Source organism: Pogonomyrmex barbatus, unplaced genomic scaffold, assembly GCF_055798465.1.
Source record: "Pogonomyrmex barbatus isolate J1 unplaced genomic scaffold, ASM5579846v1 scaffold16, whole genome shotgun sequence".
Taxonomy (NCBI): Eukaryota; Metazoa; Arthropoda; class Insecta; order Hymenoptera; family Formicidae; genus Pogonomyrmex; species Pogonomyrmex barbatus.
The window spans coordinates 1,295,933-1,316,332 of NW_028297112.1; the positions used below are offsets into that span (position 1 = coordinate 1,295,933).

General features: G+C 27.7%; 4 protein-coding genes across 9 annotated transcripts; 2 read left to right on the forward strand and 2 right to left on the reverse strand.

Moving 5' to 3' along the window:
- Window positions 1-6,415: 6,415 nt before the first annotated feature.
- LOC105423051 (serine/threonine/tyrosine-interacting protein B) lies at window positions 6,416-8,955 on the forward strand. 5 transcript variants are annotated; one of them, XM_011632693.2, is made up of 6 exons: window positions 6,416-6,860; window positions 7,091-7,195; window positions 7,289-7,411; window positions 7,799-7,950; window positions 8,286-8,474; window positions 8,670-8,955. In XM_011632693.2, exons 2-6 carry the CDS (start codon window positions 7,193-7,195, stop codon window positions 8,881-8,883), a joined length of 681 nt encoding a protein of 226 aa, XP_011630995.2. In that variant the 5' UTR covers window positions 6,416-6,860; window positions 7,091-7,192; the 3' UTR covers window positions 8,884-8,955. The 5 variants fall into 5 exon arrangements, with proteins under 5 accessions (XP_011630995.2, XP_011630996.2, XP_088929938.1 ...); XM_011632694.2 differs by having other exon boundaries at window positions 7,095-7,195; XM_089073813.1 differs by having other exon boundaries at window positions 6,426-6,530.
- A 1,060-nt stretch (window positions 8,956-10,015) lies between these two features.
- Window positions 10,016-13,316, reverse strand: LOC105423050 (NPC intracellular cholesterol transporter 2 homolog a). The gene is made up of 4 exons (XM_011632690.3): window positions 13,101-13,316; window positions 10,863-10,976; window positions 10,497-10,678; window positions 10,016-10,198 (listed from the first exon to the last, which is right to left on the reverse strand). Exons 1-4 carry the CDS (start codon window positions 13,183-13,185, stop codon window positions 10,115-10,117), a joined length of 465 nt encoding a protein of 154 aa, XP_011630992.2. The 5' UTR covers window positions 13,186-13,316; the 3' UTR covers window positions 10,016-10,114.
- Window positions 13,317-13,753: 437 nt separating this feature from the next.
- LOC105423049 (NPC intracellular cholesterol transporter 2 homolog a-like) lies at window positions 13,754-16,637 on the reverse strand. Its single transcript, XM_011632689.3, has 4 exons — window positions 15,760-16,637; window positions 14,639-14,752; window positions 14,273-14,454; window positions 13,754-14,010 (listed from the first exon to the last, which is right to left on the reverse strand). The coding sequence occupies exons 1-4, from the start codon at window positions 15,842-15,844 to the stop codon at window positions 13,927-13,929; spliced, it is 465 nt and encodes a 154-aa protein (XP_011630991.2). The 5' UTR covers window positions 15,845-16,637; the 3' UTR covers window positions 13,754-13,926.
- Window positions 16,638-16,677: 40 nt separating this feature from the next.
- On the forward strand, window positions 16,678-18,563 carry LOC105423052 (protein transport protein Sec61 subunit gamma). Of its 2 annotated transcripts, XM_011632695.2 has the most exons (4): window positions 16,679-16,829; window positions 17,417-17,523; window positions 17,599-17,701; window positions 17,779-18,563. In XM_011632695.2, the coding sequence occupies exons 2-4, from the start codon at window positions 17,430-17,432 to the stop codon at window positions 17,786-17,788; spliced, it is 207 nt and encodes a 68-aa protein (XP_011630997.1). In that variant the 5' UTR covers window positions 16,679-16,829; window positions 17,417-17,429; the 3' UTR covers window positions 17,789-18,563. The 2 variants fall into 2 exon arrangements, with proteins under 2 accessions (XP_088929941.1, XP_011630997.1); XM_089073815.1 differs by lacking the exon at window positions 17,779-18,563 and having other exon boundaries at window positions 16,678-16,829; window positions 17,599-17,705.
- Window positions 18,564-20,400: the final 1,837 nt, after the last annotated feature.

Here is a 20,400-nt window from a genome sequence, read left to right on the forward strand (position 1 = left end):
GTAAAAAGAGTAAGTGCAAACTCTTGCCAATCTCCGCATAAAGCGGAGATCATGCGGCAATTATGCGGTAACAGCTAATTATCTATTATCGTCTATCGTCTCGTCCCGGCCGCCGATGTCGCAATTTGCTGCTAATAAGCGCGCGAATCATCAAGTGAGTCATCCGTCGGCGAGTCACGATCTATCCGCATCCGACCGTGAAAACCATGAGATTGTAACGGACAAATAACAGACGTGAATATATATGCGATGATATCGCGTTAAATCGTTCCTCTGATTTCCATGCCCGGACGTAATTTCGATGGATATACGAATTTCGCTCGTTATTAACCGCCACATTTACGACGCTCTTGTGTAACGTTGCATTGTTTTCCCGTTCATAGTAACGCGGCTGTCTATTCCGCCGAGAAGCGATTTCGCACGATAGCGCGAATGCGATCGCGTACCAAAGCGCTCGAGAATATTCGCGAATAATTGTCGATGAGAAAAAATCGTTTAGGTGAGACTCTTTACGTAACATTACGCGCATTACATAAAGAACTTTCATTGATCGCGATATAAGAGCCCGATTGTAAGGTGTGTCACTGTTAATTGCGTCTAAGTCGCAATTCATAACGGAAAATATAGAGACGATATATGTCATATATTATATTTTATTTATTATAAATATCTTAAATTTTGTTATATACACGGGTGAATCAAAATGTATGGGAAGAGAGTTCTACGGCGCAAAATAAGTTAAAATCGTAGAATAACTTTTCTTGAGATTTTGTTTCCTTAAAACAGGACATCATATATTTGGATCCACGAACATGTATTTCTTCATCGCAGTTGAATGCATATTTTACATAAGATTTAACTGTTATCTTAAAAAAATTAACAATAAACATTATTTCTTCTTCAAAATTCATTCTAATTATATAAAATTTCATATAAAACCAAAAGAGAATGTACTTTATATGTAAACAACGTATAGAAAATTATTCAGAGCTTTAATATTGAAAGAAAAAAAGATTGTTGAAAGTATTAAAATTAATGAAGCATGACACTTCACTTCAAGCATGATTTTATTACACGGTTAATTATGCAGAAATTTTTAATGAAATAAAGTCAACATAGATTGTTGTAAGTCTTAAAGAATATGTAAAAAAAAAACTGAATTCAATTGGCTAATTGACTAAATAATTATCATCAAAATAAAATTACAAATAAATTAGTAATAATATTGGCAAATCGATGCTAGTGTAAGTAAATGCAAGTAATATAAAAAATAATAATTATATAAGTATATAAATGGTGTATATAAATGGTAATTATTATAACTCAATTTTCTTAGATATAAAGATCTTTGAGAAAGAGAATCCAAATTGTACAAAACATCTCGTATTCTTAGATTAAAGGCAAAGAGGACAAGCAGTTACAAAAAAAAAAAATTGCCAGGTGCGTTCATTAAATCGTGATCTTGACGATCAACCGGTATGCCGATTGATGACGCCTCATTTTCATCGAATGCAATGAGCAATGTCGATGGTGATCAGTTTTTATCCGAGACAAGTGCTCTATATTTCCCTTTCAAGAACGACCATTAAAAGAATCTTAAAGTTCACTCGAGAATTTCAAGAATCTCACATACTCTTGCACCCATTTTATTTTATAAGCAAAATAAAAATTCTGACTCGAAAATAGGAAGACGGTTCCACAACATATTATATAATACAAATATACTAAAAAAAAACAGGCATATACAATATAGAAAGTAATTGTTAAATTTATAAGAATACCTATTGTGTTACTGAATAATTATTATTAGAGTGTATTGAGAAACAGAATAAATAATTTTTATTGTTATTCTCTTTCTTATTATTCTAATAATAATAAAATAATTAATCCTTTTCAAAATTCCCTCTATAATTTCTCGCGTTTATTCTTTTCGTTCAATCAGGATATCAATGATAAAGCAGACTACTTCTTCTCCTTTGATTCTCCATCCGTTTCCTCCGTTCTATGACATCCACTCGCTGGCATCTGCTTTGCGAACGTAATTAAATGATTAAAGCTTGACCAGACTTGAGGGCGTAGCCGCCCCCGGGCAGCATGGAAGTTTACTTTCTAGGCGAGAGTGACGTTGTCGTTCACTCGCGTTCCTCGCAGATATGGGAATCCGTCGGAGATCGTGGCGCAATTGCCATCCTTGGACGCGAATCTAGAGCAACGGGCTCGACGTGCTCAACGTGCTAGAAACTGACCTATCGGCTCGTAGACCATAAAATCCCAATCAATCACGATGAATCACTCAAAATTTTATTAGACGATAGATATTATTAAAATTTATAACACATATATCTATTACAGAAAATAAGTATAATAAAGTATTATAAATAAAAACGGTAATATTATGGTATTATTAATGTATTAAGTAAAAAAGAGAGAATCTTTTAGTTTAGATATTTCTACATGATTTCTGCGTGATGCAGACAGAATGCGAAAGATACTTGTCGATCTAATTCTTGAATAGAGGCGAAGTCATAAATCTTTGTCTTGAAGACACAGAGAATGACTGAATAAAAAAGACTCACGGAATGACAATGTTATTTGTAAGCCAAACTGAGGTCAAAATAATTCAATAAATTATCAGTGAACGTCCTCGGCCGACTCTTTATTGATTAAGGAAACACGACGGAAAGGGATCGAAAATTAATGAATGACTAAAAGCAATTTAAGTTTTCTTCAGGCGATTCATTTGGGGCAGCATTCCACAAATCTTTTTTCCGTTCGGGATTAATTATAGTCGAGATTCCTTCAAATTTAATAATGGAAATTTGATATCGGAAATATGGGGCTTGACTGTTAATTATTCTACTGCGATTTGTGACAGATCTAGAATGGAATTTAGTACGTTCGAGTATCATCTAGTTGTGCCAGAATGTCCAGCAATGACTTTGAGGGTGACAAACATGGAAACCGGGGCTTCTTATTCGCATTGAAATAACACGGTTCTCTCTATGACGAAATGGGTGGTGCTATCCAATACCCTTCACTCGCGAGTACTTCGAATCACGTACAGTGCAAATGACAACGATTTATTGCGAGCGCTATTCACTCGCGTGGAGAAACGTTACCGCACCATGCAATTTATCCATACTCTGTAAAAATAAAATGCAAAAGCCAAGAAAACGCAAACCTGACGTATTTTAATTATTAACAAAATACAAGGCTGGATAAAAATATTTTTGATAAATTATTACATTAGTACGACAAATACATGGTGGTTCGATGCGCACGACAAATGAATATACAAAAGAGTACGAATAAACAATCTTTTATTTTATTTTAACAATTATTTAATCGAATAATATAATTTTATCGAATTTTATCTCTAGCAAAAATATACATGGTTTTACATACATATGCATACTTATATGATGGAATTATTTGTGGGATTATGGGAATAATGGGAATAAATAGATAATTTTTCGGTGCGCCAACAATGCGGAAATACAGTTGAAAAATGAAAGCGCGATTCCGAAAATGCGCAATCGTGCTTGAAGAAGTCCGCGGAGCATTGCGGAGCTCCCACGGAAGTGATTAGTTTCGCATTTTCCGCGAGCCCCATCGTCATGCGCGAAACGCGGACGATGCATAAGCTAAAATGAAACTATACAAGCTAGACGCGTGCTGCACGCATACACACACACACACACACACATAAACTTTCATCGCGAAAGCGTAGCGTTGGCGATCGAAAGAGAACCGTATTATCGTATCCCGGAAGAAAACCTACCGCCGATTACCGCAACCAGAAGCGCGTCGTAAAACTTATTAAACAGTTCGTAATCAAATTGCGTCGTTCTCCAACATCTCGCCTCCCCTCTTCCTCTTCCCCGCTCGTCCAACGATATGCGATATTTCGCTCTGCATACCATATCTCCTGCATTCGAAAATCACGCCGCGATATGCGCGAAAGGATAAGACTCCGACATGTTATTACACGCCGCTAATCTTCCCGTCGAGCGCCTTGCAGATTGATAATTATTGCGGCGTGATTAGCCGGTAACGGTTTCAACGCGATACGCGATACAGACGCAGAAAATGTAACGTGGAATGTTACATTCATTCCGTTACGCATTCCCATTTTCAAGATACATCTAACGTATTGATGAAACTCCGAGTATATATATATATATATATATATATATATATATATATATACTGTGTCATAATTACAATCACGTTAAATCGATAATACGGCGGATAATACGACAAAAAGATCTTTCCTCTTTTACCTTAACCTTTTGTAAGATCAATTGAACGTAATTATTATTGAAAGTTATAACTGGAAAAGGAAACATTTTCTTGAATTTTTAAAATTGCTCGAGACTCGGGGAAAATTCGTCACGGATAAATCGAGGTCTATTGGCACGATTGGCCCAGAACGAAACGGCCATGTCGCCGTAACGCCGGACGACGATTGCGTTTTTCAAAAGATCTATTATTTTTACAAAAGAGCCGTAACGTGTTTCTTGATCCGCATTGAAAAGTTTCACGTCACGGAATCCGGTGGTGTCTAAAAAAAAACTTCTAAAGGAAAACGTTTATCCACATTACGATCCGGTTATAATGCTGGACTTACGCATGATTTATCGTTGTGTTTCTGACAAACCGCGAGATCAACATGCACTTTGCGATACTTCGCGCTGCAACGAGAAAGAAAGAAGAGGTTAATAAATAATCTTGTTTTACATTCCTCGTGATCTAGATTCTAAACCTTTTTAAATTATATTATCCAATTGTCTATTAATGTAAGTAATTACTATTAAATTACACTCGAAAAAGATCCTCATTTTAATAAGGCATATAATCTTCTTCGTCAAGTTATTACTTTTCGTACGTACTTGTCCAAAACGCTGTTACATTTTTTAATATTTAGTTAATAATTTTTATATTAAATTCTTTAAACGGACTACAATTTGTAATATAATTCAAAATAAAATTTTATTTATAATTTTATATCTTATACAATAAATGATAAAATACATCAAAATATGCAGCGTGTAAAATTTTATAGTAAAATTCTATCCTAAAACCTAACAAATTAAAGTAAATCATCTAGTTAAAAAAGTGTTTTAATTCGAAAATATTTTTAATCGAAAATAGAAGCGCTCATAATTTAATGCTAAAGTTTTTTATATTATAATTATAATTTTTAATTTGAATTTTATTATATCTCTAAGAAACAATAATCATGTTTCTCTCAAGAAATTATAATAATGAAAAATGTATAAGATTAAGCCATATATTATTAATTACTATATATTATTAAGGTATTGTTTTATTTTACTTTTGTGATTCATATTCGAAAAGAGAAAAAATAAAATAGATAATATATAATTGCCAATCAAATCCGAAATAATTATTAAAAAATTGTAATAATATTTATCAATCGTTCTTGATTGCATATATATTTTCGTTATTAATGTCATGTAATCTTGATGATATTCAAATATACATTTGAAATATTTGGAAAATATGTTAGAAGAAATATATCCGATAGGATAAGAAAACTTGTTATTATATTAATTATGTGCAATTGCTTTGCTAACAGGTTTCTGAAGTTTATTTATACACCCTTTCTCTTATTTACTATTCGTAGATATTATATTTTATCATATTTAAATGTCTTTTTCTATTAAAATTTCGATCTTAATAAATAAACAACCATAAACGAATAAAATTACTTTTCTAATTTATTATTATATAATTACTTATTGTAAGCAGTAATCTTCAACAAAAAATTATAAATAACAAAACAAACAAACTCACAGTTATCGAATGTTTAAAATAAAAAACAATAATTAAATAATTACAGATTTATAATCCTTCTATTACTGGATTTCTGAATCTCGTACGTCAAACTACCGATTATGTAACAAGCAAACAAGACCATTCCTGCCCTCTAATAATGTCGATCGGTACTAATTGATTGTCGACAGAGGGCACGACGTTACGTCAAATAAATTACGTCGGTCTCACCTTGATTAACATTATCGGTCGATTAAAGAATTAATTGAAACTAATTGCAAAATTTAAAACTAATTCTTAAATATTTAAATTAAAAATGTTAATTATTATTTAAAGATATTATATTTTACCTAAATAAATTATAATATGTAAAACAGACAATAGAAAACAAAATATGATCTTGACAGAGCCCACTGACACATTACGCCATCATATCGGATTGGTTGCAAAAACCAATTTAAATCGTGACATTATTAACACTAAAAAGTTAGAAAAAAATAACGCTTTTATTATTTTTCCTCTTTTATTTTTAAAATAATTTTTATTTTATAAAAAAGATTAGAGATCTATCATTGTTCGCAGTTCCATTGAAGTTTTCAAGTTTTCATCCAAACAAAATTCACCGCACGTCACAGTTTACAGTGCGAAACGAGATCTATCATTGTCCAGTTTTCGGTTCCACGTGGCCTTTCAATTTGCCGCGCGAAACAATACTTTTCCTACAACACACTGTCTGTAGTGCAAAATAAAGTCTAGTCTATAACGCACGCGACACTCATATCTATCCCTGTTTAACATCTAGGGCACAATAAAGATGAAATGATTTTATAAAAATATACGAGCATCAAGTGCTATGTCGATATGATAGATTTCCTAACCTCTAAGAGTGTCGTCGCTTAACGCTTAGTTATTCTGTTTAAAACAGCGAGACAATTTTTTTCCTTTCAAATCTTTATTTTTACATAAAAGGACATCGGTTAAATATATATTTATTAAAATATAAAAAAAAACTAAATTAAATTTTATCGTATTACAAAATCGTACTTAAAACGATTTCAGATGTAAGATCAGATTATAGATGTTGTTCTGACCAATATTCATAGTCCATTCTTTTATTTAAAATCTTTTTAAATAAATTTATAGTTATATTTATAATTATCTTATTGATTGGAATGTAATTGTAAGACAGTCTTAAATATAAATATCAGAATTGACTATAAACTATAAACCTTATTTGTCTTACTTATTAGTAAAATAAACTTCATGGTTTTATTTTTTTCCTTCTCGAAAGAAAGGATGTATGCAATTTAAATGCTGAAAAGTGCTACGACTAGAAGACATCTATCACTTTTGTATTTGGTTATGATTTATAATATAATATTTTTGATATCTCATGGTTTGTAATATTAAAAATTAACAAATTCAATTAATCTCATATTGTAATTTAATACATATTTAATAATTTGAAATATATTAATTAATCCTGCAGGAAAACAGTGAAAAAGGCACTAATGAATCAGGCTCTGATCTGGACTGTCCAGAAACTTCTAATAACTGGAATAACTTAGAAAGACCATACGAATGGACTTACACAATGAGAAGAAATATGCAGGTAATTATAACAATTTGAGGCCATATATAATATATAAAAATTTTACATAGATTAGATTGTAAATAATACATGATTCAACCATCAAGCTTAGTCATATCCTATTGTGATATAGTTAAATGAAGCATTTCTAATTTTATCAGCATATATTAATAATATAAATCATAATTATTAATCTATTGATAAAGAAATATTATGTGAATATAAGTATATATATTTTTTTTCAAGTTATATATATATATATATATATATATATATATATATATAGCTTTTTAAGCTTGTAAAAAATATATTTAACTTTTTCATTCTTTATTCTTTTATTTTTACTTATTTGATTTTAATAAATTACATGTCATTAAGATATATAACTGTGTATATTATATATTACAGGAAGTGGTACCTGGTGTGTTTCTTGGACCATATAGTGCTGCTAGTCGATCTAAATTACAATCTCTACTAGAACATAGAATAACACATATAGTTTGTGTCAGACATGCTATTGAGGCAAACCTTATAAGGCCAAATTTTCCTAATCACTTCAAGTATATGATCTCAATTGCAATATGATTTATTAGTAGTCTCTTAATAAAGAAGAAAACAACTTAAAGAACTTAAAAAGTTCTTCATTTCTTATAATATTTTAAGTCCTTTTCTTCTTAATATTTTTTGTTCGATATTTTTATGCTAGTCTATTTTTTTTATTTCTACATTTGTAATAATATATTTAATATAATAATTAAAATTTAATTAATCTAAAATCATTTTTAAATAAATATTTTCTTAATTTTTATGATTTATAAGATTTTTCTATTTTATCTCTTTAATCATTTAATAATTGATTATATATATTTATAGTTTATTTATTTATATTCTATAGGTATCTAGTCCTAGAAATCGCTGATACGATGACAGAAAATATCATTCAACACTTCAAAACAGTAAAGACATTCATTGACGAAGGCTTAAATTCGGGTGGTCGAGTTCTTGTTCATGGAAATGCTGGTATTTCAAGATCTGCAGCATTAGTTATGGCATATGTTATGGAAACATATGGATATTCACAATCGTAAGAATTGTTTTCTATGATTTGTTGTTTTCTATTTGCACAATATAGAATTTATGCATATTAGAGACCACATATATTCTTATTTTTATACATAAATTTTTAATAAAAGAGAGTTACATACTTATATATTACTTTATAATTGTAAATATTTGCTGAAATTGCAAAATTGAAAAATCTTTATGATATTTGTTTTAGGCATGCATTCATGATAGTGCAACAGAAAAGGTTTTGTATAAATCCAAATGAAAGTTTTATGACACAATTAAGAGAGTATGAACCCATCTATCAAGCTAAAAAAACTTTGAAAAATGATCAACAGAATCTAACAAGTCGACATAGCAAGCGAAAAATCCACCAGATTGAAACGGATAATCAAACGCAAGATAAAATTGATACAATGGACAGTTGATGATAATTCATAGAAAATGAAGAAGAAACCAAAGCTCATATTAGATTGAATAAAAATTTCTTTTTCTGTCGACATTTCAATTTTTATTCCGTTTTTTATCTATCGTTTGAAATATGTATAGGAATTCTGTAATAAGGATGTACTGGATATTTGACAATTATTCGTTATCTGATTAGATTACGAAAAAATCGTTTTCCATAATTCAATAGATAATAATTATAAAATTTGAATTTTTAAATATAATGAGTACTAAACTTGATAATTTATATTATATGAGACATATTAATAAAAATATTTACTTAAGTTAACCAGATATCTGATGAAATATAAATTCTTGAGATATTTGACTAATCTAAATCTCATGATATCTGACTAATCTAAATATTTTCATTAATATTTGATTTAAATAAAAAGAATATATATAATAAACATATGTAAAATATATACATGTATATATGTATAATATATATATATATATATATATATATATATATATATATTATATATATATAAATTTAAAAAGTTTTACATCAAAAAGTAAATTTTCAATTTTTCTGTGATCAATTACTAGATAATACCCAGTTGATTCAGTAACAATAAGTATCAAATTATTTGATATTCAATTATTCAGCAAACCTCTAATCTATAATATGGCTAAAAAATTTGTAATTAAATTAAATTATACACCATTGTTACCATTAGTGTCTCAATAACAATGATTAATCATTAAAAATGATTTAATTCAATAAATGATTTAATAAATTAAATAAATGATTTAATTAGATTGATTACTCAATAAATCATCAATAAATCACCTAAAATTGTTTTTGCTTACAATTGCTTTTAGAAAATAACGAAATTACTAAGAAAATTAGTAATTCAGTATACTTGATAATGGAACAAAGGATAAAAGATTAAATAAAATGAATATGTATAAATTAATGTGTTGGATTAAGGCATTAGAATATACTTTTATTTATTGAAATTTTATAATTGTTACAAGACTTGATAAAATAATATATGTCAACTACATTTTCTCTGAATTTCTTTTATTTCATAAAGTTCAATTATTTCCTTTATCAATATGCTTTGACATGATAGGATTTAAATTTAAATAATGTAATTATTAAACTTGTGTTAAAATATTTTATTTAAAATATGGCTTATATTTATAAAAGTATAAAATTTAGTATTTTTCTTCATTTGTTTATCAGAAATAACGTTCTCTGAATTATTTAATTTTAGCGGGAAATACTACACATATTATTTTATCGTCATTCTTAGTTATAAACTCCCACTTAATGTCTACACTCACCTAGAAGATAATAAAAATGATAAATTTTATGATCATGCATATTTTCAATAATTTTATTAGATATATATAAAAATATTTTTAATAAATATGTTTAATAAATTAAAGATAAAGAAGATCTTATAAGATCTTATATTTAAATTGTCTTATATTTAATTTGTTCGAAAATGTTCATTAACTAATCATTTAAGATATAAATTAAAGATTTATATCAAATCGGATTCAAATAAAATCTAGAATCTAAACTATAACAGTAATAAATATAAAAAGATCAAATATATGAATTTTAAATGCTAATTACCGCAGGATATTGCTTCTGTACAAACAGCGTGGTTGTATAATGATATTCTTGATCCTTTTGTAAAGGACAATCGACTCCATCGTTGGTATCTTTGCAGACATCAGGTTTATCAAATGGAAAAGGTATTGGAACAGAATGTAATACGCCAAATATACGTACATTGACTTGTGAAATATCTTCATCTATAAAAAAAAAATGTACAAAAGGTAAACATCTTAAATAATATCTGTTTCCTTTGAGAAATATTGATCCAAATATTTTCAATATCGTTATTTTAAAACAGAATTATTTATCGTTAATTTAAAACAGAATTATTTAATGGATGTATTAGATACACAAATTCAAATGCATGGTTCTCGTACTCACTAGGTATAAATTTAATAGATATAGATTCGTAAGTTCCGCGTGTTAAAATGCATCTGGCATCAGTCGATTGACAATTCGAAACTGATACTTCCGTGAATTTGCCCAATGATGAGCCTAAAATGAATATACATAAATAAATATGAGTTATTAAATTCTAACTATACAGCGTACACAAATACATCAAAGTATATGAAATATGTTTAAAGAATGTATGCATATTAAATAATCAAAAAAGTAAACTATTGTTTAATTTCGCAATGATAGGGTAAAACTGCTGCAAAATTAAACTATTCGATTTAATAGTATAAATTTTCTTTGAGAAAAATAATTGATACTATAAATAAACCAATTTGTTAAATAATAAAATAAGATTTCTCAAATATTTTATCTTTTATTATTTTTTATAATTATTAATAAAGATTCTCTTCAAAAAAATAAAAAAAATCAAATTATATTTAGCAACAAATACTTGATTAAAAAATTTCAGAAAATTTGAGTATATTTATTAACAAATATAATTTAATTAATAAACGAATATTTAAGTTCAATTATATCGTAACATTTCACATTAAATTTTATTATATTTTTTAGTAAACAAGTTTCTTATAGAAAAAACTTTTTAAATAAACAATTTCTGATGTCAATGACATCAGTGATATGTTTCGTACTTTATTCTGTTTTGTTATGTGTTATCTCAGAAGATAACTCAATCAAATGGTTACATAAAATGGTTTAAAAGGTGCAAGCTAGCATTGAAATTTTCTCGATAAATATATCATATTCATTACTGATAACATAATCAGACTTTTAAGTCTTTGTGAACATGTTAGAAATACTAAAGTATGTTTTCACAAAAAAAAAGACTATGTAAGAAATATTTATTGCTATCTTTTTCTAAGTAAAAAATTGGCTATTATGTTATGAATTATTTTAAATAAAAAAATGAAGTATGTAATGAAATGAAAAAAATGGAACAAATAATACAATTAAAAAAAATAAACGCATTATATATATATATATATATATACATTTATAGTTTGAAATAAGAAAAAGAAGTAGAAATGAATCATGATTGCTCGAATATATTAATTCGCAGCGTAAATGGAAATGATGACAATAGTTAGACGCGATAGATCTTAATATCAAGATAAAGAAAAACTGTGTCAAATGAGTATCTATATATTTGAATGTCTTATAATTTCTGATGCACTTCTCGTGAACAAATAGAATGAGTTATACTGAATAACAAAATCTTCTATCATTTTGTGATTTTCGCAATAATTAATGAAATATTAATTTATAAAGATTCGTAAATTAACGTGATATGAGTACACCTGATGAAATAGCTTAGTGTTACATTCATTCGCAGTTGTTACAAACATAGCGAGATGTCTAGAGGTGTGCATTATAAACGGATGCTCTGTAAATCACATCTTTAAATATCTTGTCATGCGCCTATAGCAATCGTGGATAACATCAGGTTTCTTCCGCGTGTAGATGCAAACTCATTCGCGGATTTTTATAAATCAATATCTCATCACTAATTATTATCGAAGAAAATCGCAAAATAAAAGATACAAAATACTCCGCTCTATCTGCTCACAGAAGATATATACCAGGAATTATGAGATGGCCAGTATATGAAAATGTATATATTGAAATCTGAACTCGTTGAAATTAGATCTATTTGGTTATTACATATACATGGCATACATATTACTGCTCATTATTTCCAAACAGACATATCTGTTGAAGAGACAAACAAAGAACAGATAAATTTGAGAAGAAGAATGTGTAGCTCTTTTTGTCTCCTTTATCTTTAGAATAGTTTCTTTCTCTTCAGAGTTCAATACAAAATCTTTGCCACTTTTAATAACACGATAAACAATTATTTGAAAAACATAACATTTTTAAAAATAATTATCAATTGTTAATTATAAATTAATGACAATTAATTTAATTTCTCCATTTTATCTAAAATCCCTTCGGAATTATAATCTTCTATAAACAAATAAAACTATACTTCTATAAACAAATAAAATTGACTGAAAACACTCTTTTTACATTTTAATCATTATTATTATTATTATTATTATTATTATTATTATTATTATTCTTATTATTATTATTAAATAACATTAATCTCATTCTCGGCGCATTTTTATCGCAGAATGACTTTCTTCCTAATCTCATCACAAATTTTCTTCTCTTCTTAGCGATAACAAAATGCATACTCACCACAATCCTCGAATGTGACGGCGAGACAAGACACCGAACACAACGCATAGTAAAACGCAAACGTGACAACTGCTACTCGACTCATTATTGACGTTACTCATACGGCTTCCGCGGGGCTAATGACGACCATTGCCGTTGCAATTGTCTTAAAATGCCTCATCCCTCGGTATGATATCTAACAAGAGAGCGCCTCTGATCGGCTTTCGTCGCCAAAGTACCGATCGAGCTACTCAGAAGTATACTACCTTGCAATAATGAATACTTTTTTTTTTATACTAACTGCTTGCTCTACAACGAAACTTCTTTATAATATTTGTTATCCAATATAATACCCTAAATAATAATTTACTTAATATAATACTTTAAATAAAGAATTATACTAGTATAAGTGATTAAACGAAACGGTAATTTTTACAGCATTAAATAAGACTTCACAAAAATGTATATTTTAGAATTGGCAAATTTTTCTTACTTTATATTTCTATAAAAGTAAAAAATAAAAATATAGAATTAAAATAAAAATAAAAGTAGAAATCGCTTTCTAATACTTTTTATCTTTTTGATATGTTGAAAGTAAGATTACAAGTAAGATTACATATTAAGAATTAAAAGATATTTATAGAATATTAAAATAATATAAATATCTAAAGATCTTTTCTTTTATCGTTTATTTTTTTTTAATTTTAATTAGTGAAATTTTTGTATCGACATGCGTTAAAAATGCAGCGAGATTTATTATTTAAAAAATTGTAACGTGTTTACTTTAATACTAGTGTACAATAATATATCATAGTCACTACAAAAATGCCAATTGTACTTAATCCTCTTATGTAATCTTCGCCGGGAATTTTATACATATAATTTTTTCATCCTTTTCGTTTCTAAATTCCCACATAACGTCGACACTCAACTAAAAGAACAAAATCAATACAATAATTAGTAATTAAAATTTTTTTATGTAAATAATATATATATATATATATATGTATTAATATTAATAAAATAATATATTTTATTATATGTTATACGTATGATTATACGTATTAAAATATTTGGAAAATATGTAAATTAAATATAAATTTCTTAAAAAGAAGAAATTCATGAAAACAAGAACAAATTTAAAAAATAAAAGAAAAGAACAGATTAATATTGAGATTTAAAAGCGAGATTACCGCGGGGGCCTTCTTCTCTACGGTGAACGTAGCTTTATATTCAGCTTCTACATCCTTCTTCAAAGGACATTTGAGTCCAGAACTTGGTTCCTTGCATACTTTCGGTTTTTCTAGGGGAAAAGGCACGGGTATGTCAAGGATCACACCAAATGCATGCGCTTCAACGTCCGAAATATCTACGTCTGAAAAAAAAAAAATATATCAATAAGATCTTTGATTAATATTTTATGTAAAATTATAATTTGAAATTCTAAATAAAGTTCGAATTCTGAATCGGTAATTACCTCTATTACATTTTTCTTACACAGATCAAGATTTTTAATGTTAAAAACAGAAGTGTAATTGAAACATAATTATTTTACTAACTTGGCACAAATTTGACGATCACGCTTACTTCAGAACCACGAGCTACCGCGCATTTCTCGTCCGCTGTAGTGCAGCTCGAAATTACGATGTCAGTAAACTTGCCCACTTCGGAACCTAAAGTAAATTTAAAATATTACGCATTATTGAACTAATCAATATTGTAAACTTAAATATGCATCAAAAATATTTACAAACACACATAAATAATTTAAGTAAAAATTCGTAGAATTCTAGGTGAAGATCTCGCTCTTTTTATATTTGCTGCAAACATATGATACAATAATAGAAAATTACATAAATTGCAACGCGATTACATGCTATCGGACGACAACATGTATAATTATATAGCTTAACATGTAATATTGCTAATAGTTTCCGTTTATATTGTTGAACCTTCACATTGTCCATTATATTTTTCCTCTAATTAACAATAAAAATCAAACGATTGATAATACACTAATAGATAGTACACCAATATATCAATACAATAATACATCAATGGTGACAGAAATTTTTAACAATTTAGAAAAAAATCTGAATCAGTTTACAGTAACAATTTTGTACAGTTCTTACATATTCAGTATTATTAAAAAATCAATATAATCAATTTTAATTCTTATTCGTACTTATTCAGATTCTTTTTTCCAAAAGAAAATTATTTAAAAGTTATTATTTAAAAATTATTAAAAAATTTACTTTAAAAATTAAATTTATAATAATTAATTTTTTAAATGACTACCCGGGAAGCTGAGTTGAATATTTTACCATAAAACTTTTTGCCGTAAGAAATAATTCTAGAATTTAAATAATAGCAACATGATTTTTATCAGTATTGTCATTGTATGAAAAAATGGAAAAGAATACATCTAACACAAAAATATCTAAAATTATATGCAAATTTGATTACAAATTTTTTTTAATTTAGAGACAATTTTTCCATATAGCAAAATTAATAATAACTTAATTAATAATAAATTAATAGTTTTAATTATGCATTAATAACTAATTAATTAGTAACTGATTTAATAAGTAACATAAATTGAATAATAACGGGCAGTCTCGGAGAAGAATAATTTTTATATTCTTGCAAAATAATTTTCTAAAATTAGTAAAATGCATACCACAGTCCTCGAAAACGAAGGCAAAGGAGGACGTTACGCAGTGTAGAACATACAATAGCGAAATAGCAAAGCTAATCCGCGTCATGATGCTTCCACGATTTTCGCACCGATATTAACAATGATGCATGCAACCTCGCACCTAAATTTATAGGCACATCGCAGCTTACCTAACATAAGAAGGAACGTAACTTATCTCATTACGCTAATGATAGTGGAACTTATTGTTTTCGCAAATATCGTCGTAAATGGCTTGGTGTAACATCGTTTGTATCTAGAACTCTATCGAGCTCTTTGTCATAAAAAAATTATTATAAAACAAAATATGTGCTCAATTATTTCTTAAATACACATGTAAGATTAAAGTTATATATTTATTTTATATATTTAATTATATAAAGTTATATACAAAAATGACAATATAAATCTATGAAGAAATCTATTTGCTTTGGTAATAAATAAGAATCATACATTTAGAAATAAATTATGTCTAATCAAGAACAAAATCACAATTCTAGATACATGATTAGTTATTGATTTAAATATGATTTTTAGATTCTATACAGATCATTTCATTGCTTAAGGTAAAATTTTAAATCTTAAAAAATTCATTCTATTTCGAGGTAAACTCTAAAATCATATTGGGCCAAAATAAGATAATTTTAATATATAAATATATAAATACATAAATATATATAAATATATTTAAATATATATAATATATATAATATTAAATATATATATATATATATATACATATATTATATTTATATATAAATATATAAATATAAGATCAAACCATGAATACAATACTTAGATGCCTTTTGAGTTCCCATGCGAGTAGTATCGGCTGAGACGCAAGCTTTATCATGGTGTTTAAGTCGCTTCCGCGTCGTGGCGTTGCAGGACTCCAATGCCAGCATCGGTCTTGGAGGAAGTGACGTTTTGACAGCACATCGTCCACGTAGCGGTTCGAGTACTCATAATCGTAACTCGTATTCGCGCATACTGGTGTATAGCAGTGCCTGTTAAAAGCGACACTTCGTGCAACGTACTCGAATAACGCGTAACGAGTGAGTATTCTCAGCATCTCTTTCATCGAAGTATTTTTTTTTTATACAAGTTTTGGTCTTCTCTCACGAGAAAAAGTTTCCATAGTGCAGTTTCTGTGTGAAAATTCGTGTTTTCCCACATAACCCACATCTCACTTGTCGCGTTTATACTTAAGAATTTATTTTGACGTCAATGTGTCTTATACAATGTGTAAATTGAAATATTGTGATATAGATAGATGTGACAGTGTTATATAAAATAAATGCTTGATACTTTTCTTTTACTTACTACTATATAAAAGTTAAAAATAGAATTCTCTTTCGTGGTCCAGATTTTATTTAACTTCATTAAAGACATCTTATATAGATTTTTTGAGCAAGTATATTGTTCACCATCCTATTGATGAAATAACCATATGATTGTATGTAAGATTATCTTAAATATAAGTTTGAATTTTATGAATATTTGTCATTATTATAATATGTGATTATTCAATATGGAAGTTTGGAAAGTCTGTTTAAAAGTTTAGAATATAATCTGGATATTTATATTTGATTGATTGGATATATTCAATATTGCTCTTAAGTAAATTATATTTTCTTTACAGATTCTTAATCGCTATGGATCAAATCAAGAAGCTCACCGAACCTGGCCGTCAATTTGCCAAGGATAGCATTCGGCTTGTCAAAAGATGCACCAAGCCAGATCGCAAAGGTAATTTAATTTTTATTATGCTACATATAAATGAGAATTGTAATGGTTAGTCATAACTTATTTTTTATTTATTAGAGTTTCAGAAGATTGCTATTGCTACTGCGATTGGTTTCTGCATAATGGGCTTCATAGGATTCTTTGTTAAATTAATTCACATTCCAATCAATAATATCATTGTGTAAGTATTTGCAGGAATCTTTACCTTTAATATTAATCATTCAAGAAAATATTTAAATACGTTTCTTTTTTTTACAGAGGTTCATAAAAAATTAATCTCGAAGATTTTTATTCTTAAGGAAATTATTGATAAGATTCCGATATAAGACTTCCGTTGTTATATCCCCTTACTATTATTTATAACGTAAAAATGTATTGTATACTAAATCGATTTTATAATCGATTGAGTGAAATAAGTGAAAGACGTGTGCATAATATTAGTGAGTTTTGTAATAAAACAGTTATCTAAAAAATTACTTACCTTCTTTTTTATAATTTATATATTAACCTATAAAAAATAAGAAAAAAGATTTTAAAATATTTAAGAAATACAAGTAAAATATCTTGAACGTAGTTCAAATAAAATTTAAAAAATATATTCAGAAATTTTAGTTGAAAGTAGAAAAATATAATTAATAATTTAAATAATGTCGTCTTTATGTACTATTTTCTTTTATGATAAAATTCCATTTAAAAATAAAAATTTCTATATAATTTAACACAAGAGGGAATTCTAAAAATTCATTGATTAGTATCAAAGGCACTTTTATTTAAAAAATAAAACTTTTCCTGTTATAATGATAAAATTTTGTCTTGCCGTTTTTCTTTCTTGTTCATATATAAGATGTCAATTAGAAAAAAATTCGTGAGAAAAACAGCCATGTTGCATGGAAAACCATAGCCAGGTACTGAGTAATATATATAAAAGACATAAAATAATGAACTTGTTGGTAAAATCTGGCACGTATTTCTTTTACTATTTCACAATTTAACACTGCTCCAAAAAGCGGCGCTTATTTCCTAAAAAAAGTTCCTCGATAAAATATGCTGATAGAAAAGAAAGAAATAAACGAGACTTAGATACTAAAAGCCACAGTATCTTAGTATCCGGGATCTTAGTATTGGCAGTATTTAAATAATAGAACGGGACTATTAGAATCACGATTAAAATCATGAAGCTTGCGCAAATGTAAATTTATCGAAGCGCTTTTTTAACGAAGTTCTTTACATCGGAGCTGTGTGTGCATATTAGCTTAATTAATAATATTAATTTCCAATTTCAAAATAAAACATCTTCCAATATATATCTGATAACTTTTTAATAACATACACATTAAACTATTAAATACTCTGTTCTGGCAACTTGATAAAAATTCTATAAAAAGAAGGTAATATTTCTAGCACCATTCACATGTCACTGTCGTGTGATACTGGCATGTCTGCCATTTTCTCTCTTTCGTGATTTATAAATTAAAAAGTCATACTCGGATTTTACATAATTTCGTAAATTCCGTATATACTGTCGAAAGAAAAGAGAGAGAGACTTAAAACGCGGAAGACTTTGTCCCGCTTTGCTCTGTTTGCGAAGCGTCGGAAAAGTTTCTCGAGTTTTGATCATTTGTATTATCATTAAGAATCATTTTATCAATTTGTAGCAACACTCCAAAGAAGGGAAATCGTTTAGTCCGCGAATTTGTATAAGCGTTTTACTTCGTTAATTAATATAATTACAACATTTTGCTAACGATCAGACTAACTTTCATAGATTATGTGAGAAATCATCTTATAAGCGTAGCCCAAAGTGTGTTTGCCAAATTAAAAAATAAACTAATGACGAAACTCGAAGGAAGCTTTCAAAATTATTTCGAGATACAATATTAGATACTAAAAATAGATTTATAATTATAAGAAAAGCGGTATTTTAATAAAACAAAGTTTCTTCTTAGTATCTTAACAATATTAAATAGTTCTAAAAAATATTGTATATAGAATTTGCTCAACAAATTTATAAGTCGTTATAAAATTATTATTAGAAGACATATTATATTGTGCTTTTTCGCAGTTTTCTTTGGCATTTTTTTCCCTATCTGTTTGTGTGTAATATGTTTTCACTGAAATTTGATCCAAAATTTTACTTGTGATAAAATGTCAATTTTGCAAACGCACTGAGGGAAGATAAAACAAAGCTAAATTGAGGTATGTCGTTAGGCACGTAATTCTCGGTTCTCCAACGAATCTAATATGTAATATTCGTCATGTAATTAAGTGTTCATTAACTGTTATCGGCGTGCAATCGTTTGCGTGTATATATATATATATATATATATATATGTGTGTGTGTGTGTGTGTGTATATATATATATAAAATATATGTACACACACACACACACACACACACACACACACACACACACACACACACACACACACACACACACACACACACATATATATATATATATATCACGTAATATAATATGCATTTGTATAAAATATATGTATACGTACATATATAATTAATATAATATTAAATATCATTCTCGTTACTCGTATAATTATAAGTATCCTCTGAACGCATATTATTCCTTGATAATCAATATCAATGATAGAGAAGACTTACCTACACCGGGGTACTCACGTATTTTCTCACTGTCTCGCAAACTCGAGACACGCGCTTTGTAAAATTAGAAAATTTTTTTCCAAAACGATTTAAACTCTTTTTTAAATGATAACAGTTATTCAATTCAATTATTATTATTAAGTTAAAATAAATTTTCCAGAAAGCTTCAAATCAAATTTTAATCAATTTTTTGAATCCTCCATAAAAAATTTTAATGGTTTTTTAAGAAATGTAACTTTAAAGCGGTTTGAAAATAATTT

Bases quoted from the DNA above. Each gene is read 5' to 3' on its own strand.
- LOC105423050 (XM_011632690.3), bottom strand. From the start codon at position 13,185: ATGAGTCGAGTAGCAGTTGTCACGTTTGCGTTTTACTATGCGTTGTGT. The intron at 10,977-13,100 runs GTGAGTATGCAT...TATTCATTTTAG, and splicing joins CGTCACATTCGAGGATTGTG to GCTCATCATTGGGCAAATTC. The intron at 10,199-10,496 runs GTAATTAGCATT...ATTATCTTCTAG, and splicing joins TACAGAAGCAATATCCTGCG to GTGAGTGTAGACATTAAGTG.
- LOC105423049 (XM_011632689.3), bottom strand. From the start codon at position 15,844: ATGACGCGGATTAGCTTTGCTATTTCGCTATTGTATGTTCTACACTGC. The intron at 14,753-15,759 runs GTATGCATTTTA...AATTTACTTTAG, and splicing joins CTTCGTTTTCGAGGACTGTG to GTTCCGAAGTGGGCAAGTTT. The intron at 14,455-14,638 runs GTTAGTAAAATA...TTTTTTTTTCAG, and splicing joins GATCGTCAAATTTGTGCCAA to ACGTAGATATTTCGGACGTT.
- LOC105423051 (XM_089073812.1), top strand. The intron at 7,951-8,285 runs GTATATGATCTC...TATATTCTATAG, and splicing joins AATTTTCCTAATCACTTCAA to GTATCTAGTCCTAGAAATCG. The intron at 8,475-8,669 runs GTAAGAATTGTT...TATTTGTTTTAG, and splicing joins ACATATGGATATTCACAATC to GCATGCATTCATGATAGTGC.
- LOC105423052 (XM_011632695.2), top strand. From the start codon at position 17,430: ATGGATCAAATCAAGAAGCTCACCGAACCTGGCCGTCAATTTGCCAAG. The intron at 17,524-17,598 runs GTAATTTAATTT...TTTATTTATTAG, and splicing joins CACCAAGCCAGATCGCAAAG to AGTTTCAGAAGATTGCTATT.